Source organism: Bombus impatiens, unplaced genomic scaffold (assembly GCF_000188095.3).
Source record: "Bombus impatiens unplaced genomic scaffold, BIMP_2.2 scf_0128, whole genome shotgun sequence".
Taxonomy (NCBI): domain Eukaryota; kingdom Metazoa; phylum Arthropoda; class Insecta; order Hymenoptera; family Apidae; genus Bombus; species Bombus impatiens.
In genome coordinates this window covers 616184-637124 of record NT_176547.1, presented here as the reverse complement: position 1 = coordinate 637124, position 20941 = coordinate 616184, and the positions used below count along the sequence as shown (strand labels likewise).

At 40.9% G+C, this 20941-nt stretch overlaps 1 protein-coding gene across 2 annotated transcripts; it reads left to right on the top strand.

Moving 5' to 3' along the window:
* The first annotated feature begins 8640 nt into the window (after positions 1–8640).
* Positions 8641–20941, top strand: LOC100750025 (tyrosine 3-monooxygenase). Of its 2 annotated transcripts, XM_003486596.4 has the most exons (7): positions 8641–9183; positions 15347–15458; positions 15700–15792; positions 15961–16020; positions 17107–17926; positions 18792–19155; positions 19420–20941. In XM_003486596.4, the coding sequence occupies exons 1-7, from the start codon at positions 9115–9117 to the stop codon at positions 19582–19584; spliced, it is 1683 nt and encodes a 560-aa protein (XP_003486644.1). In that variant the 5' UTR covers positions 8641–9114; the 3' UTR covers positions 19585–20941. The 2 variants fall into 2 exon arrangements, with proteins under 2 accessions (XP_003486644.1, XP_003486645.1); XM_003486597.4 differs by lacking the exons at positions 15700–15792; positions 15961–16020.

Below are 20941 nucleotides of genomic sequence, written 5' to 3'. Positions count from 1 at the left end.
TGGGGGGGGGGGGGGGGCGGAGGACTCGTTGCGATTTTTCTGCGGTTCCGCTTCGATTCGATTCCCGTCGACGCCGGGTTTCTTTGTGCGATCGTAAAAACAACTCCTCTCTCTTTTCATTGGCATAGTTATCGATCGATCATCTGGTCGTTATTACGCATAAATACGTTATATATTATATTATGAACATAAATTGCAATTGAAACAGTTTATCCGCCACTGCGTGGACGCGTCGATATTAGCATCGAAGTGTCGTACTTTGCTTGATAATCGCGAACCGCTGATAACGATTTATAAAACGTCCAATATCGATCGTTTAAATATCAAACGACGTTATCGTTATGCAGCGGTTAGCTTTACTCGTACGCGGCCGAGATTCGCGAATGCATGTTTAATACCAGCCACTTATGAATCCCGCCGGCTTACACACCCTCGATAATGAATATTAATATGCCAGGCATTAACAGGCAACGTTAAGTATGCCTAACGGATATTACTTGCGGACGAATACCAACGGATGCGTAATAAAAGATTTTATCCGATTAAAAGCGGTCGATTAAGAAACAAGTCGTTACCTATCACGAGTCTTGAAATCGTTTGGTGGCTGCAAACGCAGGCGTTCGCCGATATGTTTCACATCGTTTCGTATTTTCTGACGTATAGGTTCGTGCAAATGTCTCGATGAATTTGTTTACGAACGAACATAAAGATACACCGAAGTTGTTTCGAATACGATGTTACTTCTTAAGAAACACGATTGCAATATACTTGTTATTATCTTTCTTATCGTTCTTATTCGTCTTATTCTTCCTAACTCTGTTATATGCAACTCTATTAAAAACTTGGCGATACGATTTTGTCTTTCGGTATGCACATTTACCTCTTCCTCGGCTGTTCTATTTTCCTCGAAGCTTCAATTCCTTTCTCGTCTTCTTCTACAGTTTTCGCAATTGCTTCTGTACCCTTATTTTTGTTCGCATTCCGCTATGACATATTTTAGATTCCTTCTTTCCATCTTCACATATCCTACGTACATGTCTTTTCCTCCACTCCTTTGCATTGCCTTTCATACTTTTTCCATATCTGTACATCGTTAATAAATTTCTGTGCTTGTTCTTCGCGTCGCCTTTCAACTACCTCGGTAACTGCTCCGTTCGAGACACAGGGCTCGAAAGACGTAGCGGCAAAGATTATTCGCCAGCGGAATGATAGGTTGACAAAGAACATTTGCCACCAAATAAAAGTGTCGATAAAGATAATTTGTCCGTAAGATAAAACGTGGCAAGAATCACTCGCTGATATATGTTACATTTATTATGAAGTGAACCATATACCATGAACCATACAGTGGATGGTGTGAACGTTTCTGAACGTGGCTAAGTATCAAGCAACTGGCGAAGAACTATTGATGCACGCTGACTCTAAACTATGCGAGATAAGAATTGTTGATAGGGGAGTAACACGTGAATTGGTTATTTTTTATATATTTTGACCTTGCAAGGATGGTGATCAGTTTAATACGATTGGTAAAATTTCCTCCACAAGTGACCATCTCCGCGTCATCGGTACCCGAGGGTACGAAGCGACCCGTGAAGACCTGCACGGGAATTCCGTCTAGAAGTTAAAGAGAAGGAAAATCCCAGATAGCTGCCACTGATGGAATAAGTTTTTTTTGGTTTCATAAGCGTATTGGTATTAGGAAAGTTAGAATTTCTTAGCCTTGTAGATATACTAATTATAATGTACTATATATATATAATAAATATAACTCTATATAATATAAATATAACTAATAAATATACTATAATTACCCTTACCAGTATATAAATTTATACAGATATAAACGTTTCAAACTGTAAATGAATAAATGGATAAAAACATAAATCGCGAACAGGGGATCAGCATGAGAAGAAATTCTGACATGGTGTATAAAATTTTGTATATAATAAAACGTGCAGGATACCTGTCGCGTAATACGAGAATTAATAAAAAATCTCGATGAAAACTAAAATTAGAAGAATTACAAAGAAGTAAACAGGCATATAGATCTCTATGTAGCACCATATTGACGAAATATATCTACGAAATATATGATTCCTAATATATGATGAATTACTATTTCTTTAGCTTTATAAATTTCTTAGCCTTATAAATGTAAATCCTTACTAGTATATAAATTTATACAGATATAAACGTCTAAAATTGTAAATGAATAAAAGGATAAAGCCATAAATCGCGAACATGGGATCAACACAAGAAGAAATTCTGACTGGGTGTATAAAATTTTATATTTAGTAAAACGTGCAGGATATCCGCGCGTAACACGAGAATTAATCAAAAATCTCGATGCGAACTAAAATTAGAAGAATTACAAAGAAGTAGGCATATAGATCTCTATGTAGCACCATATTGACGATATTTACGAAATATATGATTCTTAATATACAGGGTGGTTGGTAACTGCTGGTACAAGCGAAAAGAGGGTCATTCTACGCGAAAAAAGAAGTCGAAAATATAGAATAAAAATTTTTCGTTCGAGGCTTTGTTTTCGAGAAAATGGACTTTGAATTTTCGCTCGGTAAGCGTGCACTTTATCGCGTCTCGTTATAACGGATCTCACGAGACGCGATAAAGTGCACGCTTACCGAGCGAAAATTCAAAGTCCATTTTCTCGAAAACAAAGCCTCGAACGAAAAATTTTTATTCTATATTTTCGACTTCTTTTTTCGCGTAGAATCACCCCCTTTCCGCTTGTATCACCAGTTACCAACCACCCTGTATAATGAATTACTATTATGAGATCGTTATTAAATACCTAAAGCTTTCTGCTCAGAACTGTATGTACGCGAGCCTCTTATCGAAAGTAATTTACAGGATATAGTATAGTGCACTTATACCCTTCGAATTAAAGTGGCGAACGTGTCGACTTATCGCATTAGCACGCTTTTCGCACGTGCCATTTAAATCAGACATCGTGCGTATATCACGGCTCGATGCGAGTGCATAATTACGCGTCTACGTCAAAGTCGTAGGTTGTTGTTCGTCGTAAGAATAATCGGCTATTTGCCAAACGGGAATCACCGGTCTGTGTTGTTCCGAGCATTTTAATCTTTGATTCGATTGCGTCACGCGTTTACGTATTATACCTACTAGAAAAGTTTTCCCTGAAACTCGATTTTTCTATGTCTCCTAGAATCGAGCGAAAGAAGTCTGCCACTTACACGTGAAAAGAAAGCGTCGTTAAAATGTCGCTGAACGTACAAATAATTGCGTTCGACTATTTGCCTATCTGGTGTGGTCGAACACTTAAACTTAAAGAATGCAACGACGGATTTCGTTGTTCCTGAGTAAATCATCGATGAATCTTATAAACGGGACCGGCTTAACGAACGGTACTCCGATTAATTACATAACGAGGCGTGGAAATTAAGAGTTGGATACCAAATGGACGAGTTTATTGCCGGCTTGATTACCATAACCGTGCCCCCGAGTTGCGTTTACAGTTCCGACGCGTTCAAGGCTCGCTTCTAGACGATCGATTTGCATTAGTAAACTAATTATCCGGATATTGTATAAGTTATTGCTTGCGTTGCATGATTATGCTACTAATAATATGATTGTAATCTCGTATCGCGTAAAGTGTACACAGTTTAAGTGTATTGGTCGAGTACAATTAGCGGCTGAAAAATATCAGAACGAACGCAGAGCGGAACTAGTTGCCGACAAGCAAATAAATTGTATCTTGTGTTAAATCTTACGTATCCTTGAGCTTTTCTTGTATCGACGAAAAAAAGGTTGTTTACGGAGTATCTTTGAAACTCTGCAGGATACTCGCACATTCGTATAAATTTTCACTTCGCTTCGATCGCCCGGTACAATTGCGCTACTTGATGTTTTCTATTTAAATATCTTTTTCATCTTATCAGTTTCTTATCAGCAGAAATACTGTCAAACCAGCGAGCAAACGATCTATTTTACGATACCATCGAAGTGATAAAAACTAGTAAGGTAACACATTCGCTGCCACATGTGCGACGCTCTGAGATTAGTTTAGATTTAATTTTAGGTTACATAATAAGCCAATGTGTCCAACAGAGGTGCTTCGTTAAAATAGAGATAACGCATTTTAGATAGATAAAAATATATCACGTGACAAAAATAGAAGAAATAAAACGCGATGGGTGGCGTGTTTTTGAGAAACCAGTTTACTTAAAAGGAAAGAGAAATTGAGATATTCGTTAAAGATCTCCGAATTATAAAACTAGATAATATTGCTGAAATGTACAGGAAACTCGTTTGGAATTTGAAAGAAATCGATCGAATCTGATGGAATGAAGTATTTCGAGAATCTGGAGATCCTCTATCGTTAATTATCCTGTAATTGATTACATCTAGATAACATTTCTAACACACGTGCATACCAAAGATTTCGTGAGAGAAAGTTATTAGGAAAGAAGGATCGCATTGGATCGCTAGATAGATACGCAAACCCCTAAACTACCGACTTTGCCTCGTCTATTTCTTGCTAATTTCTTTCTAAAATCGGAAATACGCGACACGCGTTGCAATTTATCCGACGATTTCCCTTTCGTTTTTCCTACCTATGCGACAAGTAGGGCGACCTTAAACGCATTTCCGCGATCCCGCGTGGCAATTAACGTTTGCCGCGAGTTTCGTAGCGCAATGACGAATTTCAAACATCGTTCAACCACCGCACGTTCGAGCCATACTTTTCGAGAAACGCGCAACGAAACGTATCAAACTCTTTACCTGTCTGTGACGCTATATATCGATCAAGGTCTCTCAATCGTTTATACGCGAAAAAAAGACAGAGGAAACTTTTGTACTTTCCTTGGAAGCAATCAGCGTCTCGTTGCATTTATATTCTATAAACACATCGATCGGTGGTAATCCCGAACGTCGTAATGAATCACATTGTAACAAAAAAAAAAAAGAAAAAAAAACAAAATGTTAGACAGGTATCGCGAGGAAGAATTTTATCCTCGCGAAACTATGCCATTTAATTGCAGCGTGTTTCCTCTTAGGATGCCCTGTTAGAGTTCCCTTATTTTTTGTTTTCGCTCCTACAAGGAAAGTCTGTGGTAAAATGATTCGAGCAATAATGGACGTCACTGACACGACGATAGGTATCGATGATAAGGAAAATAACGGAGAATCGGGCCTTGTTACTTCGCTTTAATAGGAAACAGGATCATTGCGACAGTGATACGATGACTGTTGCTGCGCAACCGGGGCAGATTATATATTTGAATACACGTGTATACGTGTACATGAGAATACGTTTGCGTCGGGAAATTGCAGTCGCGAGATACGCCTGAACTTTTCGACGTGTTATTTATTTAACCGTGTTCACAAATGCCCGAGACTAATTGAAAATTGTTGGAATTACCTGGAAATGTTTAGAACACGGGAGGAATAGTCGTTAAGAACTATAACCAGAATTATTAGCTTCGGGACGTTTCCATACAAGTTGGCGAGTGGCCACATGGAAATTTTTACAATCGTCCGTATGGAAACGGAGTAGTAGAAGGTCTTACATACACTGTATTCGCTAATGGTACTTTTCAAGCTTCATTTACTTTGTAAATCATTAATATGTACGTTAAGTAAGACGTTACGAGTTGAATTTTATTTGAAAAGATATTTTAAAAATGAGCATCGCGCGTGTTTTACTCGTTACGTGCGGACAGCTCGAGGATACTGACATATAATAAAATACGTATATGTATTATCTTATGTTAATAATCATCGTACGACTGTGAATGGCACAATTCTTGCGTTGAAACGTCACATAAACGTACATGTGACATATTGGTGTTAGGCGAGCCGTAAATATTTTTATCTAAGAATTTTCTACCATCTATCCCAGACTTCTAATATTGAAACGTCTCGAATAATAAATATCTCGATAGTATGCGCGTTGTATTTCGTAAAGTCACAAGGTGTGCGTAATAAGTGAAAACACCTAAGTAATTAACATTTCTCGTTGAGAATCGTTTGCCACGATTTTCTCGTCGTTTCGTTATTATTCGTTCGAACATGTCGATACTCTGTACATTTTGACATACGTGACACGTTCTTGTTAACGAATCTCTTCATTCGCGAGGAACGTCGATGGTCTCAGTCGTATTTTTACGCAGATTTTTATGTTCCATCGATGCAGACAAGATTCGTGCAACGAAGAGAAGATGAATATTAAGTTTTCAAAGAGTAACGTTACCGAGTTCAATGTTAATTCTCACCATAATTTCTTAACAGCGTTTTATCAGAATTGAAATACGCGTGAAACAATAGGAGGGTCGCCGCTGTAAACGTTCTATTGCACGGGCAAACAAATAGGAAGCGAAAAGATTGTAATAACGCATACTTTATAACTCGACACGTTGTATAAACTTAACAAATTGACGTTCGTATGATAGTGCGATAAAACATAAGAACACGAGAAGTGGCTATCAAAATCAGAATATAACGTATACCTGTTGAAAGAACACGAATTACACCCGTAAGCCAGAAGTTCCCTAACAAGATCTTTCAGATTTTAGATCCCATACTTTAATAAACTCGAGAAATTGTAGGAAAGTGATAAGACGTCGGAAGCAGCAGGTTACTTTGTCACGTTAGGTACTTTGCAAAATTTTCAAAGGGAAAATAATTTACGATCCATCGTGTCATCTCGCAGCTATAAATAAATTTATAAATAGAAGTAAGTCGTTTCCTTCTTAAACTGAGAAAACGTAAAATGAAGTGGATCGATTCGTTGTTCGAGAGGTTGAATTGTGCGAGACTTTCAAATCTCGAACGCAGAGGAGCATTGTTCCTTGAATATTGTTCCGTGTACCGGGATCGTGGAATACCTCGTTCACGCGTTCTCCTCCCATTGACGCAAGATTTATCTAATGGAAAAGAGGAAAAGAAAAAAGAGGGAGAAAAAAAGACAGCGATAGAAAAATGAAAAAATAGGTACGTAGGCGCGTATGTACGAATCGAACGTGCAGACCGGTTTATGGGACTCGGTAATTCGAGAACCGCTGGATTACGCGTCTTGTTGCCCTGACGCAGAGCAAGTGCCACTCCGTTTCCGTGCTCTTAGAGCGGCCTTGATGCATGAAAGTAAGATCTCGTCTCATTTAGAACACCACGACGATAGAATCAAGGCGCGTATGATCGCCGTATATGTATGCGCGGTATCGTTGAGATCTATGCAATTTTATATTCTTAATGATCCTATTGCTATATAATGTATGGATCTTTAACGTTAGATAAGAAGAAGGCCACTCCGAAACTTCCGGCTTGTCGTTCTTCTAAAAATTTAAAATCGATTCAAAACGAAAAAAGAGAGAAGAAAATCCTAGTGGCTTCGTTGCACGATTTACGTTAATACGCGCAAGTTTATGATTCAGATAAGCAACTTGCTTACGACGCTTGCTTAAAATGTTTTGTTTTGCGGTTAGCGATATGGAAGAGAGCGTGTGACAACTATCAAGTTTTGATTACGGCGTTTCCTTGCAGGTTTCACCGAGAATCGGAATTCCCAGAATCACGTCACCGTGGAACAGGTGTTTAACGTAATGCAACGATACGATACTGTTCGATCGACGATCCGGATCGAGCGTGATTAACGTGTCGGCATAGTAAATCGATCGTGTGTTGTGATCGAACGACGCGACGGTGTGACTCGCGCACGACCGTCCGCTACACAGGAAATCCAACCAACTGGTCCTCTTTATCTTTCTCTCTCTATTCTACTCTTTCTACCGGCTGACGAGATCTCTTCGCTTACGGGGAATTCATGACGCGAATGGGACGAACTACCGTAGAGAATTCGCGACTGGGAGTTCCCAAATGCCTGAACCTCTTATGGCTCGTGGCGTGTCAATGACGTGGATCGCGCCGGTCACACGGAAACGACCGTGGAAAATTTCCTACTTGTTTCGAAGAAATGACATTTCTCAGAGAATATCCCAGCGCGAGCTATTTATAAAGTCGTTTTGCAGAGATTACTTTCCTGTTAATAGCCACGTTAATAGCTCCGTTAATAACACCCATGCAGGCTAATTATCCATCCGATTATTCAGCAATTACACATCGTTTACAACAAAATCTTTATCCTATATCAGGTGTTTGAAAAATCCGCGAGAAACATCGCGATCTTATTTCTCGTGACTCACAAGACTCGAGACTCGACGAGAAACTTGTCTCGAGTTCTTTCTAAAAAATCATAGGTCGTTCTATCGAACACGAGCAGAGATAATTGTGTAAAAAGCCTCCGATGATTTGGCCATCGATGACTAACGATGGCAGAGAGAACGTTGCGTAGAAAAAATCACGCAATTGTCGCGGGATTAAATCCGATGGATCGACAACAGAACGTGTCTTAGGGGTTAGCTTTGATAGGAAAGAACGAAGAGGAAGGGGAATGACGGTCGAACCACTTCGTGGTGTTCGAAAAGCTGGTCTGCGCGATCGGTGGAAGCGGCGATGCTGGCAATGCGAGGACGCGGTGGTGGTGGTGGCGGCGGTGCTAGACCACCCGAAACGAGGGGTGGGGTGGGGGCACCCCTGACCCCGGCATTAGCCGGCGGTGAAGGGAGGCAACGTTTATATGCGGCAGCAATCCGCCCCGTAGGCGCATTCGCTCGTACGCTTCATCGAAAGCGGACTAAGACGAGAGAAACCCGTTGTTTTAACGTCACAGCGTCGTCGCCGTTGTTGTTGTCGTTGCCGTCGAGTCAAATCAGACGAATCGAATCGAACCGAAGCCAAAAGGGAGAAGAAATTGCAAGAAGCAAAAAAGAAAAAAAAAAAAGAAAAAGACAGGAAAGTTAGAGAGAAATCTCTTGCATCCAGAGAAGTTGCAGTGCGAAGCCGGTAGCCAGTTAGCCGACCGAGTTATTCAGCTCTTTTTGGAAAAGAATAAGCCATCGAGAAGAAGATTTCTTCGGTGGTCCGTGACTGCCTGTACGAAAAATAAATCATTGTTATCCCGGTGATCCATCGACTTCGTTCGATCAGACGGCAGTGAAAAGCTGCAGGTGTCGAGTAGCCGATCTTTGGGCTTGAAGAGTTTTCATTACGAAGAACGACACGGCGAATATGATGGCTGTCGCAGCAGCGCAGAAGAACCGCGAAATGTTTGCTATCAAGAAGTCTTACAGTATCGAGGTGAGTAGTTTGATATTTAGAGTTTGAGATTGTGTTAGGCGATATTGGCACACGAATTTTAAACGAGTCCTGATCACGCGTAAATGTTTTTCACGATACGGTTAAAAAGTCGTTAAGACGAACGATTATGTCAGGGTAAACGCGCAGTCGAGTGTTAAACGGAGTCGAATAGGATCGCGGGAAAGCGCGGGAACTTTGCCGCACGTTTAAACTGCCACGATTCTCGCGCGTTGTACCGCAATTGCGAGTACTCCGCTCCTCGTTCGCTCGTTTCGCCTCTCCTGTTTCTTACAGTTAATGCAACGCACGACGAGTTTCCATCGACGATCCCTCGCTATTTTCGCGAACTTGACTCTTTGTAAATTTCGTCGTTCGTTCGTTTTATCTCGACGAAACTCGTAAAAATTGAAACGAAACGTCTTCCAACGCGCACGAAACGCGTATTTCATTTAGTGACTCGAGATGTTCGGAACTTTCTTACGGAAGAATCCTCTTTCATCTTTGCCTACGTGACTTTCATGATAAACGTCTGGTATATTTCGTAACAGATAAAAAAATAAACGAAAACCTATGTTCGTGTAAGCGCGTGCATACACACACGTATACCAAACAGCGCGAGTGAAATTCTCAAACTGGAAACGAAAAGGAGGCCCAAAAGTCTAGAGAAAGTACACGTGATCGATTACTGCGATGATCGAGCGGTAATCGATGATCTGGTTATTCAAAATTCGTTGCATTCTATTCTATTCGGAGAACCGGAAGATCGTTATCGTTGCTATCGTCTTTTCCTACGAGCCGGACGTTCCGACGCGAGACGAAACTATTACGATACACTGATTCATCGTCGTCGCAGATCAATCGCGGAAGTTTCGAATTAAGAATCACGCTGCGAGAGGAAAGAGGGGAAGACGTTGAAACACAAGTGAAAACGACGTAAGACCAGAAATCGACGAGAGTCACGAACAGCCAGTGTGCTTCGATCTTTCACTTTTCCATAGACCCGCCGATGAAACAAATACGTACACGCGTGCACACGCTTTTCCCCTCGATCATTCAGTTTCCATGGAAGAATTTTATATTTTATGTGGCATCATTTACATCGATCGGCAGGAATTACAGTGGCGACAGAAATGATCTATACGTCGTTTTATTTATTACGCCATTTACACATTGATCGACTAAGTTCGAGCGTATGAAGCTTCGTGTATGGTTCGACGGTACTTTGGTATGACCATAAAAATTTATTTGCAAGATGACGCTTCGTTGGAAAAAAAGGATACGTACAAAGACTTTTCGTAACCGCTGTATATCGTACAAGCAATCGTTGCTCGATCGTGTTGCACGTTAAATCGTTTGAACGAGACGATAAATCGTGTTGCACCGGTTCTATAATTACGACCATGTCTCACGCGGTTCTTTAACGAACGCGTAATTCCGTCGATTCCGCTTCGGAACGTCGTCAGGAAATCGCGTGCTCGCAAAGTTCGATCCTACGTATCCTGGCGTTCGGTAATGGCGCGTTACATTAGAACAGTCGCGCAATAACGACTTTCGATCGGAGCCTCTTCTCGAGGCCGTGATTCTTTTTTCCATTCATAACAGTTACGGGAGCTCCGCCTCGGAACAGGTCATCCGAGAATTAGAATCACAAGGACGCGTCCCTGTGCGTTTTCTTCGCGCGCTTTTTTCTTTTTTCGAATCGCACGGTAACAAGGCTTAATTGGCATCGCGGCAAGGTCTGCAGCAAACTTTTTCATTCATACGTGTGCTTCATCATCGAGACGTCTGCCGTCAATTGTGATTTATTAGTTGCACGCACTGTCTTCTTCTAACGTTGCGTTCTGTTTTCGCAATCCTTCGGCTTTCGCATATTTTTCTTCCTTTTTGAAGGCTCGAATCCTCCGAGTCCATCGTTTCATCGTTTGATTCGACGCTTCATCGATCAGCGATTCTTTGTTCGTCGTAAATAGAAAAATTCGAGTCGCGTTGCAGCTATATCAACCATGAATCGAACCTTCTTCTTTCCTTTACTTTGCTATTCGCGATATTTCATTTCTATGCTTGCTGTAAAATAGCAATTTAAAATTAAACTAGCAAATTAAAAATAAGAATCTCATACTAAAGTAACAAAATCGTTCCGAGTTTTCCTGTTTCCAAGGAGCTTAACAATCGCTAATGAGTAACGCGTTGAGTAAACTAATAAAATGATGGATTTCAAAGCGTCGGACGTGGAGGAAGACAAGGAAAGAACAAAGAAAAATAAACACAAGACGCGAATAAATTACGGAAAAAATGCAGTCGATCGGTTTAACTTCCGAGAAGCTGGTTTAGCGATCGTCGAACTATCGAGAATGAAAAACCGAACTTTTTAATCGTACGATGTGAAATTCCTCGGTTCCGAATTTCACCAGCAAAGACACACAGTTGGCCCCGTGTTTGACTCGTCAACATTAATCCCTTACTTTCTCCGTGTAACTTTACGAGCTTGAACGCTTCTGCGCTAACCCGTGTCGATATGCGAACAAGCAGTTAGGCAAACTGTTGGGTCCACTATCTGACGAAATTTTGGAAATCACGGTATCATGCATTTTCGTTATACAAGAATTTCATGAAGGTTTCGAAATCCTAACGGCATAAGAAACTTACGTTTTACTGGCGAATTGCATCTGTTGGTATACAATGAAACGTTGCATACGTAAGCATATTTACGTATGCACCGTTGACGACAATGGGAAACAGCCACGACGACTCTGACTCACTGAAACGGAACTCTCGCACACGCCGGATCTAGTTACCAGATTGGATCCAGAATCCGCTATTCGCGCGCTCGTTCGATCTTTATCGATCGTGTTCGCGTCATTCTAACGGAGGGGTGAAAAATGACACGGCCTTCGTTGCGTTTTCTATTAAAACATTTCCAATGGCTATTTCATCGCCTATTACGTAGTCTCTGCGAGCTATAGCTTATTCATTTTTCGCTATTATTCATCTTCTTATAGACCGTAACGAATATTCGGAAATTAATCGATCGGCTAATAAAAAAAGAGAAAAAAAATGGAAGAAAATGGAAATGTTTAAAAAATAGAGTGGATCAGTTTGGCATTATCTTCCGAGTTGTTTAAATTTAACTGCTGATTTGATACGTTGCGAAGTATGTAACATGAAAAATCATTTCTTCGTCTTTCGACAGTGAGAATAATATTCTGCTGGAACGTACAGATTCGTACATAAAAATTTCATAATTTTTGTAAATGAATTTAACGCATCCCTCGTTCGCATCGATTTCTCGACGATGGTCGAATTTCTCGCATCGTCGATCGTTCGATCCGATCAATCTCAGTGGACTAATTAAATCGGTCAATTACGTGCATTAGCTAACAAGCTAGCTGTTGATCGACGCGCATACCGATCGATTTATTACAAAATCTCGTAATTAGTCATGTACACCCTCGATGAGTGACAGAAAAGTTAGCCGACCGCGCGGCAACATCGTATAATTGTATCGCGTTGCAAAATCGATCGACCTCGGCTCCCGCATGATAATTACGAATATGTCATATAAATATGAGAACGAAGTGATTGTAAGTCCAATGGTTACCGAGAGCCGCGGAGAGGCCCTGAACGCTGTTTTAAACTCCGTTATTCGCCTTTGGAGGCTCGTCACGCGTGCGACAACGCCTCTGATCGCTCTCATCGACGACATCCACGATCAATCGAGATACGTTTACGTGCATATGCATACATACACACGTACACACACGTGTAACAGACAGCGTGTATTAATGCCCGCTCGTTCATCTATTATGCTAATCGTTCTATTTAAATGTCTTGTTTTGCCCATTTCAATCATCGAGTCCGATTCCTGTTTGAAAAAAATCATGCTAATGCATCAAATGAATTATGCATATTGATCGCGTAACAATCCGTGGTGGTTGTCGTCCTGCAACGTTTTTCCATGTCTTTTTTTTTTCTTTCTTCTCCTATTCGATTTATTTTTTACGCAATCGAAAACCTGTTTGTCCGAATCCCAATGATATTTACACGAATCTCTGCCTCTTGTTTATGCGATCGATTCAACGTGAAAACGAGTGCCTCCCTTTCTAAAAGGTTGCAATTGCCCGTTCAGGGAATTTCTTTGCTAAACCCACGATCATTCGTCCTCTTGATTATCACTCGAAATAACCGTGACTTTATCGAAATGAATATAATTTCGAATTTGCACGGTCGGCCAACGTCGAAGAACTCGTTTCGTTGTTTAGCCGGTAACTGCATTTCTATAATGCATAATAGGTGTTACGTGGACGAGTCCGTGTAAAGTAACTAATAGCTCTAAGCTGGTATGAAATGGCGAAATAATGATCGACCTTGGATGCATTTGTTATGCATCATTACGCGACTGTATCGGCAAAAAACGCCAGTACTATGCGAATATCTCAATCAATCGCGAAACTCGTCGTTGGTTTCGCTTGAAACGCCGATTGAGTTTCTTGATTCGATCGACGTGCCATAAACTTCCTACGAGATTCACAATTAATTTAAATCAGAGAAGATCGAGCAAACAAATAATAATACAAATAACGATACAAATAAATTAAGATCGTGGAATATTCGATCTATTACGCGTTTTTCCACTGTTTCGCTCGATCCTACGATCTTACCTCGTTCGTTTACTTCGTTCTTTTCTTCTCTTGTCAAATTCACTTACAAGATATACTGTACGCGTGAAACGAAAAATAATCTATATCGGAAAATGGCTGAAATAGAACTGTACGAACGAATATGAGTCACGATCGGGATAATTAACCATGTGGCACTGACTGAACGCGTGTGCTGACTTTACCTGACCGGTAAACGATCATATTGGTCAAAGTCGGTCGCATTTTTTTCATTAAACCAAACGAGACAATATTTTTAAATCGGTTAATCATCGCGTGACGCATCCGTCCGATAGAGTCATCGGTCATTTATCCGATCCATCGTCGAAGTACTTGGCCCAGTTCGCGCGATGTGTTGGTAAGGGATTACTACATGTTTTCTGTAAACCGTGCCAACCGCTTTGTACGCTTGAAAAATAAAACTGGGTGCCACCTTGCGTGTGCCATTCGTGAAAAACGATCGTTCTGAATTTGAACGACGCTGTTGCATCTGGCTTTGCAACGTCTAAGAATTTCTAACGAGCTTCTCGATCGGTCGATTCTCGATATTCCATTAAATCTCGTTAAATCGTCTTTTTATCCTTCTTCTCTTTTTCTAGCAAAGTTCTACCAACTCTTCGTAGTACCGACAAAGAATTCTCTTTTCCAACTTCCTTTCGCCTGTAACAATAAGAAAATCGAATCGCAAGGATTAGTCGACGCGCGATCCTCTTTGAGGGCGCGAAACGCTTTGTGTCCTCTGTCCCAGGATTCGATCCTAATTTCCGATCCTTCAACGGCAGCCGGATGACCGCTGTGCGCGCTAATTTCCGCGTCTTCGAATCTTTATCAGAATTACCAACCGTGGTATCCGCTCTTTGAACGTCAGGTAAACTTTGATTCGTCGCGAACAGGCAGTTGGAGGCATCGAGATTTCACTTACCGATAGGATATCCGCCGTTTAAAAATGTAATTTAATCGCGATGCATAGGCTGCGGATATCCACGTAAATTCATACTCTTTCGAATAGAATTGAAGAACTGGAATCTAAAGAGAGATTTCACTAATGAAATATTACGACGAATATCGTATTTCGGATACTTGCTACGTTTTTCCATTTTCTGCATTTTTCTAGCTTTAACATATCGCGCATTAAATTAATTTAGCACTCGTTGGTTTAGAATTGCTTATTTAAGAAGCAAGAGATTGTCATGGTAGACATCGTAAAATAATTATTGTTTATTATTTTTATTTCAAATTTTTAGAACTCATCGTCGATGGTCTTTACTTATATCACTTGATGATAATTATTCATCCTTTGTGAGTCCTTAGATTATTAAAATATACAGTTGTTAACTGTCAAATTATCGATTCTCTACGATGTGACACACGGCTCGCTCTCGTATATATGTACAGTATGCGATCAGTTAAATTTTCTATAAATACACATAAGTAATGTACCTTCTATGCTATGACACTGTTGTAAAATACTCTCGATTAAATATCGAAATATCATTTTGTTTATTTAGAACGGTTATCCAGCGAGACGGCGATCTCTCGTGGACGATGCTCGCTTTGAAACTTTGGTTGTCAAGCAAACGAAGCAGAGCGTTCTTGAAGAAGCGCGTCAACGAGCAAATGGTAAGTAACATAACATAATTTTTGTACAGCTTAAGCAAACGAGCATGATCTTTCTTAAATTTTTCTACTCACCGTTTCGTATTGTTCGATGTTGCATTGCGTAATCGATGTTAAGATTATTTTGCGAATAGCATTTTTTACTTCGTATTGCGGTGAATATTTTTGATGTTACTTGATCCCAACTTGTTTCGTAACAGTATCGGTGTTGCACGATAATTTTATTTGCTGTTGAACTCGATAGGCGAAGAGACTATCTGCCCAGATACGGAACGTTACGCTTCGTCGAGCGACGATGAACAGGTGGAAACGTTGGCTTGTGCTGCTAAGGACGGAGGTTTGTATTTATGAACTTTTCTACGAATGTCCCCTGGACGAGCAAAAATTTCGATGCTTCGAGTTCCCTTTTTATCATCGAATTTGTTCATATCCAAGAGAAACACAATTACGAAGTGTCGATAGATGTAGCATGTTGCATGAGCACGCAATTATTTCTGACTTGCAGAAGCCAAAGCTGAGGTTTCGTCGGACAGCGATATTGGCAAACCAGAGGATTACGACAATGGTAAGTGTATGCAACATGTTTTTCGTCAGATCGCAGATAAAGGACTTTTAACGCGTCAAGGATGCTTCTTACGAAATTAACTCTGAAACACACTCTGAAACGTAATTAGAGCTTGGGAAAATTTCATTCCAGATAAAGATAAAAGATAAGAATCTAAAATAACGATTCATTTAATTACTTCGTAAATTTCTTTGGTAGAGTACGAGTAATCGGATGAATCGTTTGATCCATGCTACGAGTAATCGAAATATAATAATTTCAAATAATCTGGTATTTAATATAAATAAATGTAACAAGAAAAAGTATGTCGTTCAAAGATCGAAGCATATCGTCCGCTTCATAAGGAATCGGAAAGACGTAAAATTCTGGAAGATGCGATCGTTATTAGACTGCACGAAGCGAATAGGGTAAATGGGGAGTGAAGCAGCTTCTATTGTAAATGGCATGTACCTGACCAAAGAGAGTTGAACCAAGCGCTTTCCGACACTTGGCTGAATTACGGGGGCGACCTTTTACCGCCTTTTCTCGACCATTTCTCTTTTCGAATCCGCTTTGTGCATTTAGAATCGTATTAGCCGGGGACCCCTTTCTCCCGTTTCTGAAACGCCTCCGTGCGTCCACGATAAATGTATAACAGAGTTATTTCTTTTTTACCGTCTCCATCTTTGCTCGGCCGAGTCCCGGCACGTTCGTGGGCGACAATAAGAGCTACTTTATTCTGTCCCTATTCCCCACCTCGCCAGCTGCACCGTAACCCATATAAAAGTGGGAGACATTTCGCGGAAATGGACTTTGAATTGCCAGATTATTACACAGTCCAGAGGAAATCACTTAGCGCCTCGAAATATCGCGTAAGAGTCTCGAAGGAAGAACGTTCGGTCTGAAATTTGATAACGCGAAAGCTCTCTTATTTACTTCGACGTATGCCTGTAGTTTCAAGAATTTTATTTCCAAGAAAGAAACGTCTGCCTTTCTTATGGTCTTTGTCCCGGAATTTGATAAAAAGGTTCAGCTCTCCTACTCGGTTAAGTGTTTCTACCATCTTAGGAATTTTGTTTGATGAGAGCGATTTATGGTTTTCCTTAGACGTTGGATTAACAGAAGAGGAAGTGGTACTCGCGAAGACGATAGCGGAATGTCCCGAAAGCGAGCACACCGTGCAAAAGGCAGCGCTTGTTTTGCGTTTGAGAGAAGGCATAGGCTCCTTGGCTAGAATCCTCAAGACGATCGAGAATTTCAAGGGTACGGTGACCCACGTTGAGACACGACCATCGAAGAAGGAAGGACTCCAATTCGATGTTCTCGTAAAGATCGACATGACCAGGCAGTGTTTGCTGCAATTAATCAGGAACCTTCGTCAGAGTTCCGCGTTAGACGGCGTTACTCTGCTCGGGGACAATTCTGTCAGCATCAAAGATCCCTGGTTCCCGAGACACGCGTCCGAGCTCGACAACTGCAATCACTTGATGACCAAATACGAACCTGATCTTGACATGAACCATCCTGGATTCGCTGACAAGGAGTATCGTGCTCGCAGGAAGGTCATTGCGGAGATCGCTTTCGCGTACAAGTATGGTGACCCTATACCTAACATTCCTTATACCGAAACGGAGAACGAGACCTGGTCGCGTGTGTTCAACACGATCGTCGACCTGGTACCGAAACACGCTTGCGTGGAATATCGAAGAACCTTCAGGAAGCTGCAAGAAGAAAAGATCTTCGAATCGCATCGCATACCTCAGCTGCAGGAAGTCAGCGAATTCTTGAAGAAGAACACTGGATTTACTTTGAGACCTGCGGCTGGATTGCTCACGGCCAGGGACTTTTTATCCAGCCTTGCATTCAGGGTCTTCCAGAGCACTCAATACATTCGTCATATCAAGACTCCTTACCACACCCCGGAACCGTAAGTGTCTCTTTTCAGGATTTTTACACGTATTATATCTTGCCGAATTTGTATCGTCAATTTTTTGAAGCATTTTAAGGCACGAGTTTGTTTGTACGTTCGTCTCGTTGTACTTTTTCTCCTTGCCTTATTCTCAATTTTGGTTTTCGCATTTTTAAGTTTACACGAGGAAGATTTTTTTCGTACGAAAGTACGCGAGAGCAATCGATACTGCGTTATGACGAGAGCGACATCCTGTTACACAGGGAACGATGATAATAGAATTACCGTACCTCTCTAAGCTCGTAATGGAGCTCTAATTGGCTTTTAACGACACGATGGCGTTGATAATTTAGTTTCACTGTTGCGAACTTGTTTCTCCACTGAAACGGTTCCCCCGTTCGTTATAATTTTCGATTTCCGTCCAAGTATATCGTGTGCATTGTCGCAAGAGAAATTTCAATCGACCACATCTCATTCCGTCCGTTCGACCATTCTTCCCTAAATCTTTGCACAAATTTCAAAAATATTCTTTCCTCTCGTCCGTGTCATTATTTTCATCCTCGTGGCGCATTTTCCATAATTGTAATATCGTGGAGTTCGTGTAACGTTCATGGACACCTCTCGTAGATACATCGACTCTACTTGAACGTGAAATTTTAAATAATGAGATTATGCATCGTAATTAGTCGAGAGATGAAAGCCTATCCTCCATTTAGTTGCGCGAGAACTTTCACCGCCGTACTTTGTCCTCGTTCTCTTACTCGCTCATCGGTACTCGGTTAATTACCTTCGACACGAATAAGCGAAATGAAAGCAATAACGTCACCGATATCGTCAAGACGTCTAATTGGAACGATTTTGTTAATTCTCTTTTACTTTGCAGAGATTGCATCCACGAGCTTTTGGGTCATATGCCGTTGCTAGCCGATCCAAGCTTCGCTCAATTCTCTCAAGAAATCGGACTTGCCTCGCTCGGAGCCTCCGACGAAGAAATCGAAAAATTATCCACGATTTACTGGTTCACCGTTGAATTTGGTCTTTGCAAGGAAGGTTCCGAGGTGAAAGCTTATGGCGCTGGTCTTCTGTCTGCTTATGGAGAACTTCTTCACGCATTGAGCGACAAATGCGAGCACAGATCCTTCGATCCTAAGACCACCGCCGTTCAGAAGTATCAAGATCAAGAATATCAACCGATCTATTACGTGGCGGAAAGCTTCGAGGACGCCAAAGAGAAATTCCGTCGTTGGGTAAGTGTCGATCGATGCTAGAGACTTGAACGCGTGGTAGTAATAGCAGCTATATATTGTATATATATATGTGTGTATTGAGGGTGTTGGTTTCATGCTCAGTGTCGTAAATGGTATTACTATTTTTACTGATTAAATATAAATTCTTTCGCAGGCGACTTTCGTCGAGCCTCGATTGAAACTTGGATTTGACGTTATAAATTAAAGAAACAATTTTCTATCACGGTGATTCACGAACTATGATCTTTGATATTTTCGTTTTAGGTGTCCACCATGAGCCGACCCTTCGAGGTGAGGTACGATCCGCACACGCAACGCGTCGAAGTGTTGGACAGCGTGGATAGGTTGGAAAATATGGTGTCTCAGCTGAACACGGAAATGACTCATCTCACAAACGCTATCAACAAGCTGAAGAAATCCTTCGCGTAAAGACGAAGGGGTCTATGCCCGTGTAACAGGATACGATTATTTCGCGGATCATCGAGCTTCTCTCAATCTTTCACTGTCTGTTTTTTTCTTTTTTTTTTTTCTTTTTGGAAAAAGTCGCAGCTTTTCAGCCAGTTCGAAATTTGCTCGTTTAAGTTGCGAATCCTATTCTCGTTGTTGAGAATCGTTTCCAGCGGAATGTACATAGAAGTGTCGTAATTTCTCTTTGTCTTTTTTCTTTTCGTTTCTATTGGAAGGACGTCGAGATCTCATTGACCTGGTGGTCTACGTCACGTCATTCGCATCATTGTTCGTCGTTCGCATTAAATCGTTCTCACTCTATGTATAAAGTCGTCCATCCGCGTAGTTGAATACACGTGCGCGTATCCAGGTCGTTCGAAGCGTGGAGTCGGTATTTATGCACTCGTCGAACAAACGGATCACTCGTGTCCTACGTAACGCGAGTGTTCGATAATCTTGTCGCGCTTCTCGTCTTATTTATCGAATTCGCGTTCTACGTCGTTCACGGGCCTAACGTTCTTACAAAAAAGTATTATTAGCGGATCTCTGTGTTTGTCAAAAACGGACCGAATTTGATACGCTTTGAACGTTCCACGCGTACATATTTCGTTATACGATATTCCTTATTTCGTTCCGATACACGTATTGTATTGTATTGTATTGTATTTTACTCTACTGTATTACAAATTATTATTATTATTATTATTAATTATTATATTAGTCGTAGAGTATTGCGTTGTCGCGTTTGAATTTGCTTCCTTCACCGCGACAGTACATGATCAACGTGTCGTCGTCACTTGGATCAACTTTATTTCGAGACGACCAGTATTATAAAACAACGTAGATTCTTTATTTTAGATAGAGTTATTAACGAACATGTACCACATCTTGGGAAACATGCTTGCTCTCTACCGGTAAACAGTTAACGATCCTTCGTATCAGATCGTATAGATTTAACGCGAAACCTTAGTTAATACAATAGGTTCAAGGATTTCTTTTATTTTTCCAGTCGGATTATAGGTTTCGAGAAGAGAAAAATGAGAGAATAGCACCGTTTCTCGAGAAACTAGTTACTATTCACGAACACAACTTCAATAACGAAGTCACGGATCAGTGTTGCATTAGAGACGCACTATGTAGCGTGTAGTGCGAGCACTTGCTTGCGCACCTTGCACAGTTTCCCGTCGCTAACTCGTACCAAATACTTTTCCGCGTTCGTATCGATGCGCACGTCACTCTCGCGCTTGCTAAACTGTAGAAAACTATTGGCGTGTCCGCTAGATTTCCTTTGTATTATATTGTAAAGTATTCAGAGCATAATAAAAGTATAAAATACGAA